General features: G+C 39.9%; 1 protein-coding gene across 1 annotated transcript in view; it reads left to right on the top strand.

Annotated features, from left to right (window-relative positions):
* The window catches only part of FAM120C (family with sequence similarity 120C), a gene marked incomplete at its 5' end in the record, with an annotated part of 1,286,378 nt that overhangs the window by 1,114,427 nt on the left and 147,529 nt on the right, over nt 1–24,422 (top strand). The window contains one exon of the mRNA XM_044079289.1: nt 11,728–11,893. Coding sequence (XP_043935224.1) covers nt 11,728–11,893 — 166 coding nt within the window. The remainder of the gene's footprint in view (nt 1–11,727; nt 11,894–24,422) is intronic.

Here is a 24,422-nt window from a genome sequence, read left to right as displayed (position 1 = left end):
AGGTCTTAGACTATGGCGTTTTCCTATGGGTTTGGTTCACAATTCCAGCTTTCATAACCAACTTCTACAATTATTCGATAGGCATGGTTTCGAATATATGGAATTGATGATTAAGTACAACACAGAACTGGTTGAGTCCCTCACTAGAGACACTTTACGTTTAGACTAAACTATCTTACAAGATGTGACTTTTAATGACAATAAATATGCTCATATTTTGTGTTCGATAGACAAACAGATGACAACCATTAAGAATAGTAAACTTAAAAAACTAACAAGGTATATAGAGGAATATGGAAATCACACTGCTTATCCTCCACCACCACATTCACAAGAGTGGAATAGAAGAACATATTTTGCCTCTGAGATGGAAGAACACTCTGATTTGGCTGTCATGGAGGATGCTGATGTAGAGAATGAACTTAAGAATGATTTTTTAGGCAACAGCAGTTTCCCTCCCATGAGACGATCAGAACGTCTGATGAACCAGCAAGGATCGAACATGAACTGGGATGCATTGAGACAACAGGGACACCACCAGTATCAGAGGGAGTCCAATCAATTCAGAGGGAACAACAGAGGTTCCCGAAGAGGGAAAAGATGACTGTTGAACTTTTGCCTACTAATGACTTGTCATATGCAGCACCAGTTTTTAATATTGTGGAAAATTCCCTTGGTGATTTTAAAATTTATAATTTTTCTTCGGTTGTCATTGATATTGACATGTGTGATCTGCTAGCTAAAGGTTTGTCTTTTATTGACAGCAAAAGTATTAACTTGGTGCAAGTGCTGCATGATTTGAAACTTTATGTACGTAAGTTAAATCTGAACATAATGTTTTATAATGATACCTATCCAAATAATAGTTTGACAGTTTCTAGTACATTTAGCCCCCCCCCCCATCCTTCTTTTGAGCTTTTTGAACGTATGTGTGAACTGGACATCAGGTCTATGTTCTAATTTAGAACATTTAGTTCAGTCAGGTAATAAACGAAGTAAGAACAGTTTATCTGAACATGAGAAATTGAATTTAGACCTGCTTTTGTCATCAGTTGGTATCATATTTATGAAACCTGATAAAGGAGGGGAGTTGGTTATTATGAATGTAAATGATTATAATAGTAAGATGAAAAATATCTTGGACAGTGGAACATATGATTGTAGTTCATTGAATGAGCTGAATACCACACATTCTAGAATTAGAAGGTTTTTTTGCAGGACCTCTTTATTGACGGGTCTATTTCCGTGGACAAGTATTGCTAGTTGTCTGTGTTATACATGGTTACACTCACAATTTTTGGTTTACCAAAAATTCATAAAGACCATAAGTAGCCCCCTATGCAACCAGTTGTTGATGGTAGAGGGTCTATCACTCACTCACTGGCTAAATTCCTGTTCACTTAAATTAAAAGACATAGTTAGGAATGAGTCACATTTGTGTATAGATTTGTGGGATTTTTTTAAGGAGATTGGATACAGTAACTTTTGATTTAGATTATTTATCACCATTGATGTCAAAGATCTGTATTCAGTCATACCCCATGATGTTGGTGAAGACTGGTTCTGTAAATACCTCAGGCTTAAGGATACAGATCAACACCTTTGAACAACTATTAGATTTGGTGTTAAAAGTCAAATTTTATTCTGTTTAACAAGGAGCTATATTGTCAGAAAGAAGGGGTAGCTATGGGGTCCTCATGTGGCGGTTTATATGCCAACATAGTGATGCTTGAATGGGAGAGAAGATTTCTTTTTCCATCTGATTGGTACAACTACTGTGTGTCCTATACCTGCTTTTTGGATGATATTTTTATTTTATGGAAGGGCCCCAGTGCAGCTGTTGTTGACTTTGTTGGATACATCAACAACACTACACCGTTTTTTAAATTTACCCATACTGTTAATACAGACCAAATAGCTTACCTAGATGTTCTTATTGTCAAGGACACCTTTAATCATTTTAGCCGAAATTTATCAGAAATTGACATATTCCAATACCTTCTTACACTTTAGTAGTAACCATCCTTATACACAAAAGCAAGCAGTTGTCACAGGACAGTTTGTTAGAGAGGTGAGGATGGTTACTACTTGGTCATTATTTTTAAAAGAGGTTGACAAAATGAAAAATATGTTCTTACATAGAGAGTACCCTGACTCAATGGTTAATGAAGTAAGTCAGGAAGTTATTGAAAAAAGAGCTAGGGGGTATTTCTGACCCATTTTGGGTGATAAGCATAATAGGATGGTCCCTACTGATATGACTGAGGCAGTTTCTTCTGTTTCATCAATGGATAGTAATAATGTTAATATTCCTATTATAAATGGTAATGAAACAATGAGTAATAATAACAGTAATAAAAAAAATTCTCATGCTTTCCTTACTACATTTAGCAATAATATATGTATGATTAGGAACATTCTTTATAAGAATTGGGAACTTTTGCAGAGAGAAAACACCTTAAGGGACAGATGTTCTTCATCTCACATTGCTGCAGTCCTTACTTATGGGTAGTCCGCTGTCCTCGGTCGGCCCGAATACCAAAGTATTAGGCTGACGTCGGTCATGGGCGCCTAGATCTGACATCAGAGCGTCAGGGTATAAAGGCGCATGACCGACGTCATATCCTCAGTCTTTTTTGCCGCATGGTCCGATGCAGAAGCAGCGTTGCAAGTGCCGTTCGGCGTTCTGAAATTTTTCGCTGGAGTTTCAGACCGATACCAAGTTGGGCTAAGTACCCCGTTGGGGAATATTTTTTTTTTCTTGCCTCAGTTACTTACCAGATGTCAGAAAAAGTGAATAATTGTATTTCTTGTGGGAAACAGATACCGCATAGGGATTACCACTCGCTTTGTATTCCTTGTTTGGGACCGGAGCACGACGTAGTCGGGTGTCGGTTTTGTGCTAGGTTTAATAAGCGCACTATAAAACGGAGGTTAGATTGCGCTAGGTTAGTCTTTGGCAAGAGGTGTAATTATAATATGCTGTCGGATGTTCCGGCGCCTGCTTCTACTAAGAAGCGCAAAGACAAATCTTTAAAGCCTAGGCAGGATGATTCGTCCGTTTCGGACGCCGGACCTTTAGAAGCTACAGCTGAACAGGTGGATCCGGCTGAAGTTTCTGTTGAGTCCCAGGGGGAAACTTTGATTTTACAGGATGTGGCCTCTCAGGAGGCAGGTCAGGCTGAAGGGGCCTCTCAGGTTACTATTCTCCCTTCTATGCCTAAGGTGGTTAGGCCTTCTGCTACTGTTTCTAAGGCTCCTTCTAAGGGCAGGTCTGTCTTGCCTTCCTCTGGTGTCAGTTCTGGTTCTTCAGGGTCGGTGCCTAAAAAGCACATGCTTAAAATGGCAGAGGATTTGATTACTTTAATTAGAGGTTCTATGCCCCTTCCTGATAAGAGGCCCAGGATGGAGCCAGAGTTGGAAAGTTTGGAGCAGGCCTCAGATGATTCAGAGTCTTCTGCTGAAGACATTCAAGATTTCCCTCCTTATTCTGATTCTGATGCAGAGGATTCCTCTCCTTCTGCTTCTCCTCCAGAGGATTTTTCATTTTCAGAAACTCTGCATTCCATGAGGGAGCATTTTAAGTGGGAGGGACAGGATTACTCTGATTCACGGAAGAGGCTTAGGGAGTTCTTGTTTTTACCACAGCATAGACCCTTAGCTATACCTCCGGTTTTGGATGTTGTTTCAGATGTTTTCTCGAAGCTTCCCTTAATCCAGATTCTGTGCCTCCTGCCCCAGTTAAACCGGACAGGTATTACAGGGTGCCTGAGGCTCATAAATATCTGTATAAGAGTCCTAGGGCGGACCCAGAAACTATTAGTCAGGGGCCTAAGGGTGTTAGAGCCTCTGTTGTTAAGAATCCGGTTCCTCTGGATAAGGAAGCTAGAGCTTTGGATAGATGGGGTAAGAAGGTGTATACCTCTTCTACTTTAGCAATGAGAGCTTTGAACTGCCAGTTTCATATGTTGAAGTATCAGAATTTCCTCCTTTCTCAGCTAAGATCTAAAGTGGATGCTTTGGCAGAGGGCATAGAGTGTAAAGAATTGCAGGATTTAGTGCATGTTTCTGAACAGGTGGGTAAGCACTCTTTGCAATGTGGTTTTGATGCTTTACAGGCTTCTTCTAGGGTGGCGGCCACTGGTTCAGTTATTCGTAGGCACGCCTGGCTTAAGGATCAGAATTTGTCTGAGCATGTTAAGTCTAGGATTCTGGATGCCCCTTTACAGTCTGAAGTTTTGTTTGGTCCTCCTGTGGAGTCAGTCTTAAAGAAAATGGAAGACAAGGCTAAGTCTATGCAGACTGTTAAAGATTTTTTGCAGGTACAACCTCCAAAGTTTAGTAGAAATTGGCCTACTAAGGGGTGGACGTACCCTTCTTCTGATTCTCAGTCTAGGGGTAGATCTAGGCGTGGTAGGGGCAGAGCTCAGAGTACCTTCAGGCCGAGACAATGGAGTTTGCCTGCTCAATCTGCTGGTGAGGGCAGGGGCCAGTCCTTTCGTAAACAGGCCCAATGACCTGCATTTTCAGCTGCCAGATTCTTCTTGCCTGGCAGCTCCTTTGGGAGGAAAGTTGGCTCTTTTCAAGCAAAATTGGCATTTAGTCACCCAGGACAAATGGGTATTGGACATTATAAACCGAGGTTACAAGTTCTATTTCCATACCATGCCTCCTTTCAAAGGCATGCCAGACGTCCCTCCTCGGCAAAGGATAGAGGCTCACAGACAAATTTCTTTACTTCTTCAAATAGGAGCTATACAGCCAGTTCCTCTGTCAGAAATGGGCCTAGGATTTTATTCTCGCCTGTTTCTAGTTCAAGAAAGGGAACACGTGGAGACCAATTTTGGATTTATCTATCCTCAACACTTACCTGGACATTCCAAAGTTCAAGATGCTGACTTTACAACAACTTTTACCTCTGTTGGGAAAAGATCACTGGATGGTTACTCTGGATCTCAAAGAGGCTTACCTTCATGTTCCTATCAGGCCCAGTTGCAGGAGGTACCTGCGTTTTGGCTGGAAATTTACATTATCAGTTCTCTGCATTGCCCTTTGGCTTATCTACTGCGCCCAGAGTGTTCACAAAGGTTCTGGCTCCAGTGATAGCATTTCTCAGACTAAGAGGAATACAGATTTATCCTTATTTGGACGACTGCCTGATTATTGCACAAGAAAAGGACGAACTTCTTCATCATCTACAGTATGTGATGGCAGTGTTAAGATGCCTAGGGTATTCTGTGAACGAAACAAAGTCCAGTCTAGTACCCTCTCAGGACATGTGCTTTCTGGGTGTGAGACTGAATACAGCTTCCCAGATGGCCTTTTTGACCCCGGACAAACAAAGAAGCCTATCTCTTTATTTCCATCAAATGTCTCTACGGTCCAGGCTGACTGCAAGGACAGTCCTTCAAGCCTTGGGGTTCATGGCATCTTGTATTCTGGTACTTCCCAATGCCAAATTGCATATGAGGAAGCTTCAGTGGTATCTCCAAAATGTATGGACACAGCACTGCCAAGATCTAGACACTGTCATTCAGATAATACCTTGCATTCAGAAGGAGTTTTTGTGGTGGGCTCAGGAATGTCACCTAAACAAGGGACTCTCTGTGACCCGGCCAGAGGCGAGTCAGATTCTAACGACAGATGCCTCGGACAAGGCTTGGGGAGCACACCTCAATGGAAAATGGGTGCAAAACACGTGGCCTGTCAAACTCCAACATTTGCATATCAACTTGAAGGAAATGTTAGCAGTCCAGTTTGCATTGATGGCTTTCAAAGATTTACTTCACCCAGGGCAGGTGTTGATTCAAACAGACAACACTACTGTCATGTGGTACATCAACAAGCAGGGGAACCCATTCTTACCCTCTTTGCAGGCAAGCAATGATTCTGTGGGAAACTGCTCTCAATCTACACCTCAATCTTCAGGCAAGGTTTCTACCAGGAGCACAGAACTCCTTAGCAGATGTATTGAGCAGACAAATAGTGGATCCTCACGAGTGGAAATTGGATCCTCATGTATTTCAACAGTTGACAGTGTTATGGGGAACTCCAGACATAGATCTGTTCGCTTCTCCACTAAATTACCAGTTGCCAAAGTTTTGCACAAAAATGTTTCATCACACAGCTTGGAAGGTGGACGCTCTATCATTCAGTTGGAACAATCTGCATGTATATGCCTTTCCGCCTCTGCCTCTTCTTCCCAAGGTACTTTTGAAGGCCAGACAAGACAAGCCAACCATGATTTTGATAGCACCGGATTGGCCTCGACAACACTGGTACCCGCTACTGAGGAGTTTAGTACGAGAACCTCCATGGCCTCTGCCTTTGATTCCGCACCTTTTGTCTCAAGAGGACAGTCACTTCCTCAATGTCAAGATTCAGTCTCTGCACCTAACAGCCTGGCATATTCTGTTTTAGACTCTGGAGGGTCTCAGCTTCCACAACAAGTTTTGAATGTTATTTTGGAGGCCAGGAGGCCTAGTACCAGGAAGGTTTACGCTGATAAATGGAGGAGATTTTTATTTGGAGCAAAGGAAAGGACTTTGATGTCTCCAAACCTGATTTAAGTGTTGCTCTTCAATATCTTACTGAGTTATTGGACAAGGGTTTGTCTTTCTCCTCAATAAAGGTCCATGCTGCAGCCATTTCTGCTCACTATGATTGTGACCCTCCTTTATTCTCTCATCCTTGGTTTAAGCAATTTCTTAGAGGGGCAAAGAATATAAGACCCCACGTAGAGCTCCTACTCCTGCTTGGGATCTCAATTTTGTGTTGGAAAAACTTACTCTACAACCTTTTGAGCCTGCAGCTACTGCCGAGTTAAAGTATTTGTCATGGGAAACTGCTTTTTTGTTGGCCATTACCTCTGCAAGAAGGGTTTCTGAATTACAGGCCCTCATGGCAGTGGAGCCTTTCCTGATTTTTCATAAGGATAGGGTATCTTTGCGTACTAACCCTTCCTTTATGCCTAAAGTGGTTTCTAGTGTGGCCTTAAATCAAACTATTCATTTGCCTACTTTTTATGCAAACCCCAAAATAAAGGGGAGAAAATTTTGCATACTTTGGATATTCACAGGCAGTTGCGTTATTATTTGAGCAGAACCAAGGAGTTCAGACAGTCTCAGCAATTGTTTGTTTCTTTTGCTTTGGGTTCACAGGGTAAACCTGTTTCAAAACAAACTATTTCTAAATGGATTGGGTTTTGTATTTCTTTCTGTTATTCCCATCATGGTAAGGAGATTCCTGCTGGGATCAGGCCTCATTCCACTAGGGCTACTGCTACTTCTACGGCCTTTCTAAGGGGATAGCTACAAAAGACATTTTGGAGGCAGCTACTTGGAGTTCAGTGCATACCTTTTCTAAACATTACCACCTTCCTCTTTATTCTAAGTCTAGGGCTGGATTTACCACTGCTATTTTACAGGGCATTTTAGCGGCCCCTAATGCTTTATGATTTTTACCATCCTCCCTTTCCCGTTGCTTTGGGATTCTACCAATAAGTAAGGACTGCAGCAATGTGAGATGAAGAACATAGTACAGTTTTGTACCTACCATAAATGTAGATGTTCGAAGATCCACATTGCTGCAGTCCAATTTACCCTCCCTCCTTCCCCACTGTAGTTTGACTTGGTGCTATGCTTTAGGTGATGGTTGTTGTTGGGCATGTTTTTGGGAGGTATTCTGTTTTTGGCTGTGGCCTTTCTGGTTTGGCCTTCTGACATCTGGGGCAAGAAAAGACTGAGGATATGACGTCGGTCATGCGCCTTTATACCCTGACGCTCTGATGTCAGATCTAGGCGCCCATGACCGACGTCAGCCTAATACTTTGGTATTCGGGCCGACCGAGGACAGCGGACTACCCATAAGTAAGGACTGCAGCAATGTGGATCTTCGAACATCTACATTTATGGTAGGTACAAAACTGTACTTTTGGTTGCTTCCCCCATTTTTGTCTAGAACAGTGGACAAAATTTAAAGTCAGCCTTTGAACACATTGTGCCTACTTGTAAAATAGGTCATATGCATAAATGTGGTTCATGTGAATTTCGTCACTATATTCTTGAAACTAGTGAAATAGTTGTTAATAAATATAAGCTGAGCATAAAAGGTAGACCTAATTGTAACGCTAGTAAGACAGTGTATTGTGCTATTTGTTCCCATTGTTCATGTTTCTATGTAGGGAAATCTGAACGCAAATTAAAAAGCAGAATGAGTGAGCACCTTAGTGACATTGGTCTAGGGAAAGAAACAAATGCTTTAGCAAGGCATATTATTGCTAGTCCTGGGCATGTTTTCAAATTTGTTGTTTTACAAACATTAATTATGTCAGAATGTAGAGATGCCCGGCCCCTTTTACTTGAGAAAGCAGAATTGCTTTGGCAGCTTTGTTTAAATGCACAATTTTGGCCAGGGTTAAATGACGCAGGGAATATAAAATGTCTGCTTAGATTAAGAGTTTTAAATAGATAGTATGTATCTTTTTCTCTTTATCTGAATTTTAGCCTTAGAATGTTACTATTTTGTACAACATTGTTACATTCTTTTTATGAATGAAAAGATAAGGGGAGGGGATTCCTTTTACTATGCTTTCTTTTACTATGCCTTTTTTTTTTTTTTTTTTTTACTATGCGTGGTTTTGTCAGGCTGTTTCATGCAATAAGGGTTTGTTCTGAATTTTAGCAGTGATTGGTTTGAGAGTGTTTAAGAAGCCTATTGGCAGCTTGTTCATTTATCTGATGAAGTTCCTTTTTATATGTAGTAGAATGAAAGTGCTTATATTTTTGGATTATTTGTAACTGCTGTGTTGCTTTTTATGTACTGCATTTGGCTGAAGCAGTTTTTAGCTGTACTATGTGGAATTAAAGCATTTTGGAGTGTGGAAGCCTTTTATTTTTGCCCTGCTTTTTGGATTATTAAGCTTAACTTCTCACATAAGTTGCAGAGGAATTTGTCTACACCTGAATGGCATACCACAGACACAGAGAAATTTGTAGTCAGGAGCTCAGGCTACAGTAAACAAGACAGGGAGGTATGAAACTGTTATCCATTGTCTATTGCAGAGAGGAAGAGAACTTACACTGATTCACAACTGCTTCCAATGTAGCCATGTCTTTCATAGCAAAACAGAACAATTAGATCAGTCAGTGGTTTAAATGCACTTGTCACCTTTTTTGACAAATTTACATAGGCAGCATCACAGTACTGAAATGCTAAGCTAAGCCTTAAACTTTAAATGTTTGTTTGTGTTGTTTTGTACTACTTTACATTTTAAGATAACTTGAATGTAGTATCACAGATGTTTATGACATTTAGAGAAGTCAGAAAATGTTTTTTCTTGTAATTCTTCTAAAGTTATCAGCATATTTACCAAAGTGTAGGGGGAGGGGCTGTCAGTTTATCTTGGACTACAAAAATATACTTTGAACAAAGGCCTGCAATTTAGCAACTGTTTTGGTTGCAGCTGGTATAATTCCTTAGTATACTGTAAAACAAGCTCTGAGACACACACAAATGAGAGCCATTCAAGAAATAAAAGCAGCAGTTCTTTTACAGACAGTATGTAAGATTATAGTGACTGACACTAATTCCATTATATGTTAATGGAATGGGAATACACCACTACTTCCTTATGTCTAGCATAACTCATGTAAAGCAGACTTGAAATGTATTATGGGAAAGAGAAAGGCTTGAAGAAAAATAAGATAACGTTGCTATGTCAAGCCCCATTGACATCCATTTTGCAGAAACTTATTAAAATTCTATAAGAAGCAGTCATAATGATTTTGAGATGTTAAAACACTCAGAAAACAGAGAATGAAAGAATATATTTTTTTTAGTTCTAAAGCAGAGTTTTCATTTAATTATCAAACTCATATGAGCAGATTTTTTTTTCTTTATTTGATAACATGGCTAAACTGATTGTAAGCATTCCTGACTTTTGACAGTAAATCCAGTTTATTGGACATTCCTAATGCAGTCTCCCAAGTAGCAGGGCATTCCATTAAATGCTAGTACAACACTGCTGATGCTTCCTCCAGAGTAGCTGCTATCGGTTTAGCGCAGAGAAAGTATGCCTGACTCAGGCTGCAATCCCTATTTGATCACGTAAAAGCAAAACTACTTGATGCACCTTTAGACAAAGATAACCTGTTTGGTTCCTCTTCTGTTGAGATATTCAAAAAAAATACAAAAAACAGGAAGGATAATGCAGAGTTTTAAACAGCTTTTTCTTTCACCCATACTTAAGTTTCAGAGGAACTGCCCCTCCAAATCTGGAACATTTTTTCACAAGTCTCAAAAAGTTCTCAGCAAAAAAGAAATGCATTTTCAAACAAAAAATGGCTGAGCAAACCAAAGTCTTACTTCACAAAATCCAAGGGACCATTTTCAGACAAAAAAATTAACTTCTGACTATCCTCTATCACCCCCCCATCTCAGCCAACCCCTTTCCAGACTGGCAGAGCGACTTTCCCTTTCCCTTTGGCCTGAAATTGTCCATTGAAACAACTTAAAAAGTAATAAGTCATGTGCATTCAGAATCACCATATAGCTAAAACACCTGATTTTCTTAAGGGTCATTTGCATATATCCCATGTGCATCTGATACAAGCGGTTTGAGATGTCACTCAGTGGAAGTTTTAGCTTGGCTGGAGTTTTCATTTAGTTTTTACTGATTGTTTTTTCTGTGTGACTTTCTCACTCTTTGTTTTAGTTTGTTAGTTGGGATATTTTGCAGTCACCCTAATGGCAATGGACATCAGCTGAGCATAACAGCCCTGTGTCTCTTATGCTTAGACAAATACTTTGCTTGTGCTGTGCTGATGAGGTCATAACAAGGCCGAAATATGCATGTTCCCAGCTAGTGGGGTTTGGCTTTATTGACCTGAAATTGTCCATTTAAACGACTTAAAAAGTAATAAGTCATGTACATTCAGAATCGCCATATAGCTGATATCTCTGTACTGGCAACAGTTGTGAATATTCCCTGTGTTCTTGTAAGCTGGCATGAGTATGCTTGTTCTCCAGTCATCTAGGATATGCCTTTCTTTCCACACTGCTATGAGTACCCTCAGGAGCAATTTCTCCCCTATCTCACTCAGCAACTTTATCATGTAAGTGTTATATTTATGAGATGATGTGAAAAAATGCTCTGAAAGGCATACCAGATGGTTGGACAGTCCTCTGTTGTAATTGTCCTGTTACTCAAATATCTGTTGCTGTGGTGAGTGTACTGACACACACACCTCTCAACTGTCCAGATTTTCGCCTCACATTTTTGGTCTGTTTCTGTTTCTCATAAAATGTTCTGTTTTTCTGGCAAATCATTGAGGACTGAAGTCACTAAATAATAACATGCATTTGAGTTTCAGACTTCATATCCTTCAGAAAAATGCATCCTAACAAAATTCCTGTCATTCTAGCAACTTTTTAAGTTTGTTAGAGCAATATTTAAACATTGTCCTTATTTTTAGGCCTTTGTTCTCCCATATTTTAGACTGTCTGCAGATTTCTTTTGTTAAGAGGTTGAGAAGTATGCTCATACAGTAGTACTTTTTGTGTTTATCTGCTTATTCAGAAGCTATAAAGATTTCTTAGAATAGTATGAATCTTTTTTAACAGTTTTGTAAAATAATTTTGTATGAAATGGGAAATGGAAGTAAAAAAAAAAAAAAAAAACACTGTTTATTGTATTGATGCTCCTTATTGTGTATGTTTTTTTGACAGGGCTAAGAAATTCTTTCTTGCATGTAGGTCTTCAGACTATTCCACCTCAAGGTGGAAAGCTAGAGATTGCAGGCATGGTTGTCGGACAGTGGGCTGGTAGTAAGCCATCCAAAGGCCGGGGATCCTTTGGCATGCAGGTGGTCTCAGTTGGCGGACCAGGAAAAGGGTGAGTAGTGATAAAGGCTAGAAGTCTTGTTTCATCTGCATTTCAGTGTTAATGTGTTCCCCATAACCTGGAAGACAACTAATTATCTGAAATTTACATTATTGAAGTCTATATAAAAGAAAAATGCTGCTAAAGGCTTGCGTGTAAAAGTTTACATTTTCATTTTAGTTTATTAGCAAAGCAGCTACATTGCTTTGAGTAGAGGTAGAAGAGCAGGTAGTAATGCACTTTTTTAATAACTTTTATAATTGTTTACAGTATGGACTTTATACTTTTATGTCACATTGCCGTTTAATATTTGTGACTGTATTAATGCCTTCACTGTCTTAAGATCTAGCGTTAGAGATCCTCTGTGCTCAGTCTGCAGCTGGATTCATACTCTCTTCTGTTCCAGCGTTGCATTGTTTTTTCTTTGAAGGTTATCCAGATCTGTGTATGGTGTGATGCCACATTAGGAGAGCATGCCTAACCACTGAGCCCACCAGTGTTTTTATGTCATTTTTAACACAGCTCTGATCTCAGTCCTATCTCAACAGTGAAAAGTCCCTATGTTTGATTCCTATAACCCCCAACTATTCTTAGTACCCTTGTGACCAAGAAGTTATGAACCAAGATCTGCATGGGAAAAACAAATCAAAGTCAACAGACACCACCAAAACAAGAAATAAGTACATTTTGGAAAAGCATTTATGAAGACCCCTTGAATGTAGCAAAGATACCAAATGAGTAGAAGAGTTAAAAGAAACATTAAAAAGCTCAGATATACATTTCAAATATAGAATATCTTATTCCATCTCTATGTCTTTTACCTCTGTGCATTTCTTTCAGAGAAAGTACTCTATACGTGTCCTACACACTGCTAAGAGGTGACCCATGACTGGTGGATTTGCTGCACATCAGCAAGTCAGATGGCATCAGAAATACTCTGTCTATGGATCTAAACCTCTTCTGCAACATCAATAGAATGCTTTGGAGGGACAGATATATTTCACAGAGGATACTGCTGCTGTGGAACAGACTCATCATTCACATAAAACACAGTTCATCCCTGTCCAAGCACAACTTAGATCTATGGATGGGAAAAAGAAAATTTTCCCCAGGACTGCCCTGTGTACTACTGCGGTGGTGGTGCTGTGGTAGCGTTGTCACCTCACAGTAAGATGTTGTCCTGTTCGATTCTCAGCTAAAGCGTCTTCTGTGTGGAGACATGCGTGAATGGGCGTACCTTCGTTGAAGGTTGTGCATCAGGGTTGGCAACTCGGCACGTAAAAATCTACTGCCAATCATTAGCGGACCGGAGTTCAGCTGTGGCGGCCCCTAACCGGGAAAAGCCGAAAGACACAACAACAACTGCCCTGTGTACTAGTAATGGATAATTGCAGATTTTAAATGCTTTATCCCATGCATGGGTCCCCTCAAATTATCTATGGTGTGCATACCACTCAACTGTCCATTTTTTTGCAGAATGTCCATATTTTTGCCTCATATTTTTGGTCTGTTCTTCATACTTTCTTGTTTTGTGGCAAATCATTGAGAATGGAAGTTAGAAAATAATGACAGGCATTTGAGTTTTTGACTTCATACATTTTAGAAAAGTCATGCTTATGAAAAAACAGCTATTCTATCAAGTTTCTGAGTTTATAAGAGCAATATTTAAAAATTGTCCTTATTTTTGGACCTTTGTCCCCACATTATTTATGGCTTTGTCCAGATTTCTTGCTGTAAGAGGTTGAGATGTATGATGGTATGATATCAGTTTTTCTGATTAGGGGTAATTCATAATTATTGACCTTGAGATGGGTAAGGCCAGTCTATAACCAAATGGGATAGGTTATTTCGAGCACAAAAAAGCAAAATTGGCTAGGCTTAAAATGGTAAGAAACGGCAGCTAGCCTAGTACTTGCCTGTGAACCTATAAAATGAGATTAAGATTAAGAATAGCTCCTAAGTGGAAAACTTCTAGTCCAGATGCAGTACCTAATGTCAGGCTAAAGATGTAAATATCTTTATACAAAGGTTGAGCCCTGATCCTGCTCATACACCAACCTGGTTAACAACAGGAAAAATCATATTCCTCTTAAGAGCAAACCTGCAAGATGTTCTAAGAGCTATAGCCCAATAGCTTACCTTCTGACTATATAAATTATGTACTGGAGTTAATACAGAGTTTGTATACATTTAGAAGAAAATTCCATTTTGGCAATAGAACAACAAGGAAATAAAAGAATGTCATATGTAGCAAGAGAAGATCTGTTGTTAAAGCTGTAATATTGATCTATAAAAAGGGGAAGAGACTAAGCATGGCATGGATAGGTTACAAAATGGCATTCGACAGTACCCCACAGTCATGGATTATGGATTGCTTAAAATGTATAAGGTACACCCTATATTGATCAAGTGCATTACGCTGATTATAAAATAGTGGAAAACTACTTTGCAACTGAGCCGTGATAAAAGGCAAATTATCCCAGGAATAAAAATTCAAAGGGAGATTTTTCAGGGGGATTCTTTATAACCACTACTGTTTTGTTTTGCACTTAATCCATTAAGCTTACTAAACTAGGTTGTGGTCACAACTTTATTTCCAAAAAACAGCCTTGTTCAAAGACATCTTGTCTACGATTTGTGGATGAGTTAAAATTGTATAGTTCATCAGAGAGTTAAAATTCTATAGTTCGTCAGATGAGGATCTGAAAGTCCAACTACAAATGGTTAAAACTTTCTAAGAGGATAAATGTGCAAAAGCAACATTTATAATCGGAAAGCTGTAGTATCAAGAAAATTTCATCTTGGGACAGGAATGTGATATAAAGGAACTTGAACAGGAGGGAGTGTATAAATATTTGGGAATAGATAGTCAGCAATAAAACATGAACACATGACAACAAACAAAAGAATACTTCAGAATACTAAAGCTAATACTAAAACTTCCTTGACATTTGGAATAAAGTCCCAGCTTTAAATCAGTTTGCTCTTCCTTTTCTGACTTAATAGCTTTAGTGTGAGTGACTGGCCCCAAACTGTGTTAAATCATTTGAATAAGAAAAATGTATCATGCTTATCAAATGATATATAAAAACAGTTAATACAAAGATTACACATCCTTTGCTCCAAAGGAGGTATGGGGCCCTCATCAGTATTGAATACCATGTATAGGTCTTCAGTCATTGAACTTAGTGAAAGCTCTAAAGCATGAAGGGATGACATTTAAGATGATATATTTTCTTAATTTAGCAGAAACATTTTGAAAAGGAGTGAGAATGGAAATCCAAGCCAAGAATAAATGCACAAACTCTAAATAAAACAAAATGCAATGACGAAGAATGACCATTTTTTAACACAGATAAGTGCTTTTGTCTAATACCATAAGAATAGAATTCATCAGATAAAATCCCATCCACCAAACACATTTTTAAATAATAAGTCACATGACCCATTTAATCCTTCCACTTCTTAAAGGTATATTCCAAAATCGCTATGTTCAACCATTAAAAATTCTTTACCCTGTTCAGTTTTTTTGGTAAAATTGAATGTACATTGTTACTATGTTTAAATCATTAAAAATGTATAAGACTATGGTAATATTAATAAAACACTTTATCTCATAAATGCTTTCAACTTCAAAAGATGCGTAATGGACGATATTTAATTTAAACCTGGATGACCAGTCCCATTCAAATGGACTTGCCAATACAATTCTCTTTTTTCCAAATACTATTCCCATGGTCCAACCCTGGGATTACAATCCACTTTTCGAAGATAGTAAACTTGAAATTATGGTTGAGATAATTATTGTGTGTCCATAATGCATTGGTAGATTTTTTTTATTAATCTCAGTCAAATGTTCGTAAATTCTGTCCTTGATTTTTCTTTTTATCTTGCCTATATAAAACCCCATGCATTGCTGTCCTAATGCTGCATACACCACACCCCTGGTGTTGCAGTTATATCTTCCCTTAACCATAAACTTGGCGTTCTTAATTCCAAATGTGTTTCCACAATGAATGCATTTACAATAATTGCAACTTCTACATCCATACATCCCAGCCTTCTTATCATTTTTTATCTGAATGTTATTAGCTGATTCAAATATATTTTTAAAATTTCTCCCTTTCTTGTGTACCATGACCGGCTTGCCCCCTACTACTTGTTTTACTTCTCTAGCATCTTCCAAAATACACCAATTCTTTTGTATGATCCACTTGATTACTTCACTATCCATTGTGTAGATAGTAATATAGGTGGCCCTGTCATTAAAAGTAATATCACCACTTATTTTTCGGTTCATATTTTCCCTGGTGTCAGTCATCCTATTCAAAATGGGGGTAAAATGTTGATTTTTTTTTTTCCTTTTGATGATGACTTCATGCATACACACATCAATAAATTTAGCCAGATAGCCTGTTTTTACAAACATATTTTTCAGTAATCCACATTCCTCCCAAGATTCATCAAAATCTGACACCATTCGTGCAGCACAAACAAATTGCCCCTTCACCACAGCTTTTTTTCTGTGCAATTGGATGTGCACTTGTATAATGCAAAAATAAATTGGAGTATGTTGGTTTTCTAAATATTTTGGACACTAATCTCCTTTTCACCTTGTCCTTTGCCAGCATAATATGTAGATAGGAAATATTGTCAGTACCCATCTGATAGGTAAATACCAAAAAGTCAGTAAAACTGTTTACAGAATCTATAAATTCTGGACTTTTTTGCACATCCTTCCAAACAATAAAAATATCATCCAGGTACTTTGGGTAAAGGCTTCAGGACCCCATGCATTTGTTCATAAAGACGTACTTTCTCTCCCAGTCTGTCATTACAGTGTTGGTAAACACTGGGCCACACAATGACCCCATGGCCCCTCCTGACTTTGGTAAAAAAAAAAAAAAACACCCATCAAACATTGTAAAATTGTTTTTCATTACAATCTCCAAGTCCACATATGTATTCACTGTGTCCTGGGCCACTTCCCCGTCTGCTACTAGAAAATCAGTAAACTACTCCAACCTTAATATATGTGGGATTACTGTGAGCAAGTCTTTGACATCCACAGGCATAAATGGAAATTATACCAGAAGTTGATGAGAATCAGATAGCAACTGAAAGTGCAAAAAATGAAAGAATATAAAGAAAAGGACCACAAGAAAAGAACAGTGGAATACCCATAAATATAGTGTCAAATATAGAGAACTCTTCAAACAACCAGATGTCAAACAAGATTTGACAGCAAAAGGTTAAAGGAAAGCTGAATTTAAACCAAAAATTGAAAGGCTAATAATGGAGACCCAAGATAGAGAGCTTACATACTTTACAAAGTTTATAGAAAAAGGTAGAGAAACAGTTAAAGCCAGGTTCTGTAAAACAGAACTGTAAAAAGTTGCACATCTCATTGCTTATTGAGTTATACTCATGACTGAGGGTCTGTATGCTGAAAGACACAGGGTCTGTATGCTGAAAGACACAGTAGTGTGGCAACACTTGTACTGGGGATTGTGTAAGGACTGCAGAATGCAGGTAGCTGCAAAGCATTAAGAATATGAACCACAAAGCATTATTGATAGAGATAGTTTGAATCATATGGGATCACCCAATATCAGCATTTAAGAAAACAGATGCATGTAAAATAGATGTAGTAGTCCAGAATAAGACAAAAGTAGCTTTAATCACTTAAATGGCTACACCCAACAATTATAGTGTCTTACATCTAAAAGATAAAGTCATAAAATACCAGGACAAGATAGCACAGTCCTCTGTTAGATTCCCTAGATCAGAGCATAGGGGGCCTCCGCAGGCTACCTTGCTGACTTGTCCAACAACAGCACCACACTGGTTCAGTTTGATCCAGGGGTTCTTGGCCATTATACAAGTCTGGCAGTTGAGAGACACCAAACCTTCCAAGCGCTGTCGTTCTGCCCTCATCAAAGATGGTGTAGAACTAGACATCACACATGGAACGGAGGAGGACTACCTAAACTGTAGATCACAGATGTGTCCCCAGCCCCCGTTACAGTAGTGAGGCAACATTAGCCCTAGAATACCCATGGGATGATGAAACTTTTTGGGGTACCTTAGCACTTATAAGGGAACACTTTCAGTGGCATGCTTTAGGGGTCTTGAATGTCTAAAAGATGGCTTTTGTGTTGGCTGTGGTCCCCTTAAGCCAGTGACATTCCACCTGGTACAGGGAGCTCTACTGGATGTGTTTGAAATGAACTCACAGGACTTAGGCTCACCGTCACTGGCCCCAAAAAGGCCAGACATAATTTATAGATTTCAAGGTCCTTTCTTTTGTAAGAATCTGTTGGCAGACCCAGTCATACTTTCTTTGGGAACAATAAATGGGATCATATTTCCTCCAGAGAGAAATGTACATAATGTTAAGGAGAGTGGAGTGGACTCATTGATAGGTATGGTAAGAAAACTTTTACTTCCATTATATTATTCTTTAGACCCCCCCCCCCATACTGTCAGGCCCATATCCTCAAGTTCCAGAAGCATATTCCTAAGCAAATGTGGGAATTTGATTTGACTAAAGAAGACTATAAAGCCACACTAGGTCACCTCATCTGGACTACAGTGTGCCTATTATGCAACAGACACAGATTTCAGAGCTGTGGTCACTGGTACAGTACTGAAAAGGTATGCTTGGCTTATTATCTGAAGACACAAAAGCCAAATGTTTGAATGCCTGTCTTGACTGGGAACTGTGTTTTGGTCCACAGGTATATGACATATTTAAGAGCATTTAAGAATTTATATGGGAGAACGTTGTAGCTAAAGTTTGCCATATGTGTCAGTCTCCCTATCCCAAGTTTAACAAGAAATAAGGATCCTTTTGTAGAAAGCCAGAAAAGGATAAGCAGCCAAAAAGAGGGCAAACCCTTTAATGACAGAATGATTAAAGGGAGACAAGGAGAGCAACAAACCTTTGCCCCTCTGAAAGGACCAGCTGTAACTGCCCAGCCTTAACTTTCCTCTCCGTCTTCACCTCAGCCCTGACCTCCCTCAATTTTGGGAGATAGACTGTACACTTGTATGGGGGACTGGAGAAAAATTACAATAGACAAATTGGTTTTAGACATCATTCCAAAGGGTCGTCTGTACCCATTTTGCATCTCATGTTACAACAAGGAATCATAGAAGTTGTCCCAGAGGGAGCAAGTGACAAAAGGCTTTTTCTTGAGGCTCTTTTTGGTTCCAAGAACAGATGACCCATGAATACTTGTTTTGGAGTTGTCCAGATTAAACAAGTCTCTTTCAGTTAAGATGCTGACCCTCCAATCCCTTCTTTCCTTGCTGAGTCCAAAAGCATTTATGGCTGCAGTGAATCAAATGGATGTCTACCCGCACATCTCCATTCATAAAATGAACAGAAAACACCTACGATTATTTGCTGGGAATGGTCACTACCAGTTCACCTCCTTGCCCTTTGGGTTGGCTGCTGTTCTAAGAGCTTTCTCAAAATATGTGGGACTAGTTGTTGCTCATTGTAATATATAAATTTACCTATGTTTGGATGGTGGCCACTTGCATGCATCTTCCAATGAGGCATCAATGCTTACAGAATCTGGCATCACCCTGAATATGCAGAAATCCAAACTGGAGCCTTCACAGAGAACTGTGTTTGGAGGCTGTCCTGGACTCCTAGACCTCAAAAGATTTTTCTGCCTCAGGACAAAGTGTTTGTCATTCACAGACTTTTTCCACCAAATGACGCAAAAATGGATGTGGGCAGCCAGAGAGATCCTTGGGAGCCTAGGTCACATGTTTTGTACTATCTTTATGGTTCCCTGGACCCATGTACACATAAAGAAAATGTAGTGGTACTTCAGGAACTTGTGGGACCAACAGATCCAGTCATTGGAACATGTTCTGTCAGCACTACCTTGCTTGAAAAAGGAAGTGGATGGTAGATGTCAACCATCAAGGAGAACAAATGGATGCCCTTTTGCTTCCTTGTCCACAACTACACCCTAATTACCAATGTTTTCAGCCAGTCACATGAAAGCTATTTCCAGGCTTTGAGGTATAGGACATGTGGACTAGGTGAGTGGCCAGACTACATATAAACTTCAAAGAGATGGCTACAGTGCAATATGCTGTGAAAGCCTTCAAATCCCTATAGATTGCTGTGGGCAGCACCACAGTCATGTAGTACGTACATCAACAAACAGGGAGGAGCACATTCTTAACAGCTGTGCAGGATGGCCGAATAAACATGGCAAATCGCCATAAACCATAGCATGACTTTAAGGGTAATATCCATTCCCTTATGGGCAATATGTTAGCTGATCTGCTGAGGAAAACTGCAGCAGGCCCCCACAAGTGACAACTGTACAGTCTTCTTGTTTGTGTCACAGAAATTGGGAATGCCAGAGATGGATCTTTTTGCTCTTAAAAGAACCTTCAGCTCAAGAAATTTTGCTCCAGGGCCCCACACTCAGAAGCTTGGGCAAGGGGCACATTTTCCATTTATTGGAAGGGGCAGGTTCATATATGCCTTTCCCTCCTCTGCCACTGATTCAAAGGTGATCCAGAATATGCTTCCATCTCAGTTTTATGTACAGGGAAGACCCAGTGGTCCCACCCAGGGCACCTTAATGCACCCACAAGTCAAGACTCTCAATCTGACAGCCTAGAACATTAAACATTGTTACCCTTTCTACACTTGTCTGAAGATGAGTACTCCATTATGAAGGAGACCAAGATGACGGTCACTAGGCAATCATATCTGGCAAAATTGAAAAGATTCTACCTGTGATGTCAGAGAAGAGACCTCATAACTACTGAAGCAGAGGTACAAAGAATCCTACAGTACTTGTCAGAAATGCCGTTACATATCTCGCTCCAGCCAAAAATCTCTTGAGCTACTGGTCTACCCATAATGCCCCTCTCTACCTTGTCTCAGATCTCATTTGCCGCTCTTACTGCTAAGATGCATCGGCCAATTCCTCTCTCAGAGCGAAGTAAAATATTTCTTTTCTTGTCCCTTTTTTCTTGATATCTAACTTCTAAAACCTTTTTCCTGGTCTTACCCATTAGAGAGTATGTGTTTATCCGTTTGCCATTAGCAGTTTCCCCCTCCCCCTTGCTGTTAGGTAATCTCTCTATCTACCATTGCTGGTAGTTTTTCCCCTGGCGATTGAGTGGTTTGAAATCCTTTTCTTCTTTCCTTCCTATTTTTCTTCTATCTCTTCGTTTTTATTTGGGATAATGGCAGATAAACCAAAAAGCTCTCTTTCAAGTTTTAAATAATGTAAAGAGTTGTTGTTTGTCTTTTCAGCTTTTCCCGGTTAGGGATCGCCACAGCGGAACTCCGATCCGCTAATGATTGGCAGTAGATTTTTATGGTGCTGAGTTGCCAGCCCGATGCCCAACCTTCAGCGAAGGCACGCCCATTCACACGTCTTTCAGAGGCCACTCGACCGCGGGGAGGACATGCAGACTCCACACAGAAGGCACTCCAGCCGAGAATCGAACTAGAGAACCTCTTGATGTGAGGCAAAAACGCTACCACTGAACCACCGTGGCTTAAATAAATAATGTAAAGAGTGCGGCAGGAAAATGCCGAACTCCGATGGTCATGATTTCTGTGTTTATTGTTTCGGTGCACCACATTTAAGTGTTGACTGTACAGTCTGCCAAGGTCTCAGTCATAGAGCCCTGGTAGGAAGTGAAAATAAACTGATTCTCAAAGGGCTTCTTAAGGCTCTTTTCGAAGAAGCCTTGTCCAAGGCTGAACAGTCTCCTTTGGCCTCTGGTACAAAATCTGCCCGCTCTGTGCCAACATCTCCCTCGGTACAGACTGTAAAGAAACACTAACATGCAGGTTCCTCATCAGAACCAAGTCCTAAGGTTCCAAAACTGACAGAACGGAGTGCAACTTCGGCACAGACAACCATAACGCTGCCTTCAACACAGACTGTGAGTCCCACACAGATTATGGCTCCTACTGCTTCTGCATTGTCAGTGGTTCTGCCTTCAGCACCAATTGTTTCTACTGCTGTGTCATCACAGACTATGAGACCCACACAGATTACAGCTCCTACCTCTTCTGTATTGTCTGTAGTTCCGAAATCAGCACTGGTATTATCAACACCGATATTTCCCATGGCCCCGCAGATGGTGCCGAAGATTGATTCTCATGTACAGCCCAGGACTACCTATTCCTCTTCCATTGACCCTGTTTTGGGACAACTCCCTACCCCTTTTCTGAAGAGACCCGAATTGCCTTCTGCATTTTCAGTTCGTTCTACCAGTTGTCTCTCGGAACTTGATGTTGTTAGGTTGCTGGATCAGATTCTGACAGCCAGTGGTCTTCCCTCTTCTTCTCAACCCCCTCTCCCTTCTTGTGCTTGGGGTTTATCTCCTACAACCTCTTCCTGTTCTCCTCCTTTGACCTCCTTGCAGGCGTTAGAGCAGTCGGTTCCAACATCACAGGTTCCACTGACCTCGGCGCTGACTATTCTTTTGTCTTCGGTCCAGGGTATGTTTCTGACCCCTTCAGTGCCTTCAGGACCGACGGAGTCCTGGGACTGTGTCTTCGCTGTCAGGTCCAGGGGGGTGAGAGTTGGCTTTGATTTGTTCTGTGGAGTCAGCCTTACCTCTTCAGGCTTTGCCGGCGAGAGACCCGGTGTGTTTGTTGACATTAATGTACGAGTATTTTATTTTATGTTACTTTAATTGTTAGATGTCAGATAGATGTTCTGTAACTTGATTGTTAATTATGTAGGTGACTTGGTGCCTTTTTTAGCTTAAATTACTTGTATTAATCAGTCTGAACTTGTCTGAAGAAGTCTGCCTACTTTGGCAGACGAAAAGCGCTTCACATTAAAGGTTTGTTCGTTGGTGTTCACCAGTGTCTGGTGGCTGTGTCTCCTTGACTCGAGTAGTGAAACCAGAAAGCCATCCAGTCATGGCAGCAGCACCTTCTGTGCATACACTGACACAGAAGCAACAGTTCAGTTTACCTGATATGTAATCATTCAAAGACTTGAATAGTTCTGCAGCTATGGTATTGGTTGGTAACGGTAATGCACATAACATATCCTCATGCACATCCTCCTGAAATATGCATTGCACAAAAACAAGCAGTATTGGCTCATTGTCAACATCAGTAGACTTGTCCACCTGGATTGCATACCATGGTGACTTATTAATCTTCTCTAACAATTGTGCCTCAGTGTCCTCTGCTATTTCATCAGTTCGTCTGGTGATGGTGCTAGCCGAAAGAGGAACCTGTGCTACCTTTTTAACTGCAGCCTCTCCGAAAAGTTCACGACAGATGTCCTTAGCAGTAGGCAAGATCAAGTCTTCACTAATAGTAAAAGGCTTCTTAGCCTTAACAATACAGTTAGCTACTGAGTATGATGCTTTCAGTGCAGACTGATCTGTTGGTGGCCTTCAGTAATTGCTTCTGTCCTTCATGGTCACATTTTTTCTTTCAAAAAACGCCAAAGGTTTGTCTTTTAATTCAAAGTGCTTAGTCTCTATGTGGCAAAACAGTTTTGAAGGCTTCATGGCCTCATTGGATAGCCAGTCACCACATATTATACAGAGTGGGCTTGGAGCCTGTGAATCACCTGTCGTGATAAACCCATAATTTAAGTAGGACTCTTGGTATTTTCATTTAAATGCACCTTTCTTTTTGTTGGCAGTCTTAGTCTTCTGCTGTCTCATCATTGAGTCTTTCCCCTTTTCCAAAGAAGCTCTCCAGAGATGTTTGTTTTTGACTCATTGTAAATAATGAAGGTGTCACACTAGTCCAGGAGTAACTGCCTTTAAGGTAATTTATTCAGTAGGTTTGAGATAAGCTATTTTGTTTTTCACAGACTTCATCAGATAAAAACCATTAAAAACAAGACGACTTAGTTTGTAAACTTTGTTAACATAAACTAAGTTTTTCTGTTTTTAATGTTTTTTATCTGGTGGCTTTCTGTGAAAAACGAAAGAACTTCTCTCAAACCTGTGAAATAAATTAAGATAACAGCAGTTACTCTTGGACTAGCTGCCATTTTGTTGTTTTACTCATTTTACTTGAGCTTCATTTATTGGGAATTTCAGACTTCATATCCTCAGAAAATATTGATGGTAACCTTATTCTAGCAACTTTCTAAGTTTATAAGAACAATATTTAAAATCTGTCCCTGTTTGATTCTGTCCAGACATATTGTGGGAGAGGTTGAGTGGTATGGTCGAGAGGTACGCAAACCTCATTGCTGCCTCTTCTGCCAGGGATCCACTCTCACTGTATATACACACACACGCACACACACACAATTTCATGCATGCATTCACTCACACAAGATAGTTCTCACTCACGATCTGTCTCACACACACAGTCTCTCTTGCTTTCATGCACGTATTCACTCTCACATGCAGACAGAAACATGCACATACTTTTTTCAGTTTTATTTTACACTCACTGAACTTTAAAAGTGCTGCTTAACTAGTGTAAAATAATGGCTCGATCAGTTTCACTTCTCACTCTCTCGTCTCTCTCGCACACACACACGCACACGCA

This window comes from Protopterus annectens, chromosome 8.part0, assembly GCF_019279795.1.
Source record: "Protopterus annectens isolate FY-2018-M chromosome 8.part0, PAN1.0, whole genome shotgun sequence".
NCBI lineage: Eukaryota > Metazoa > Chordata > Ceratodontiformes > Protopteridae > Protopterus > Protopterus annectens.
Note: the sequence above shows the minus strand (reverse complement) of the source record. Positions and strands in the feature narration are given on the sequence as shown.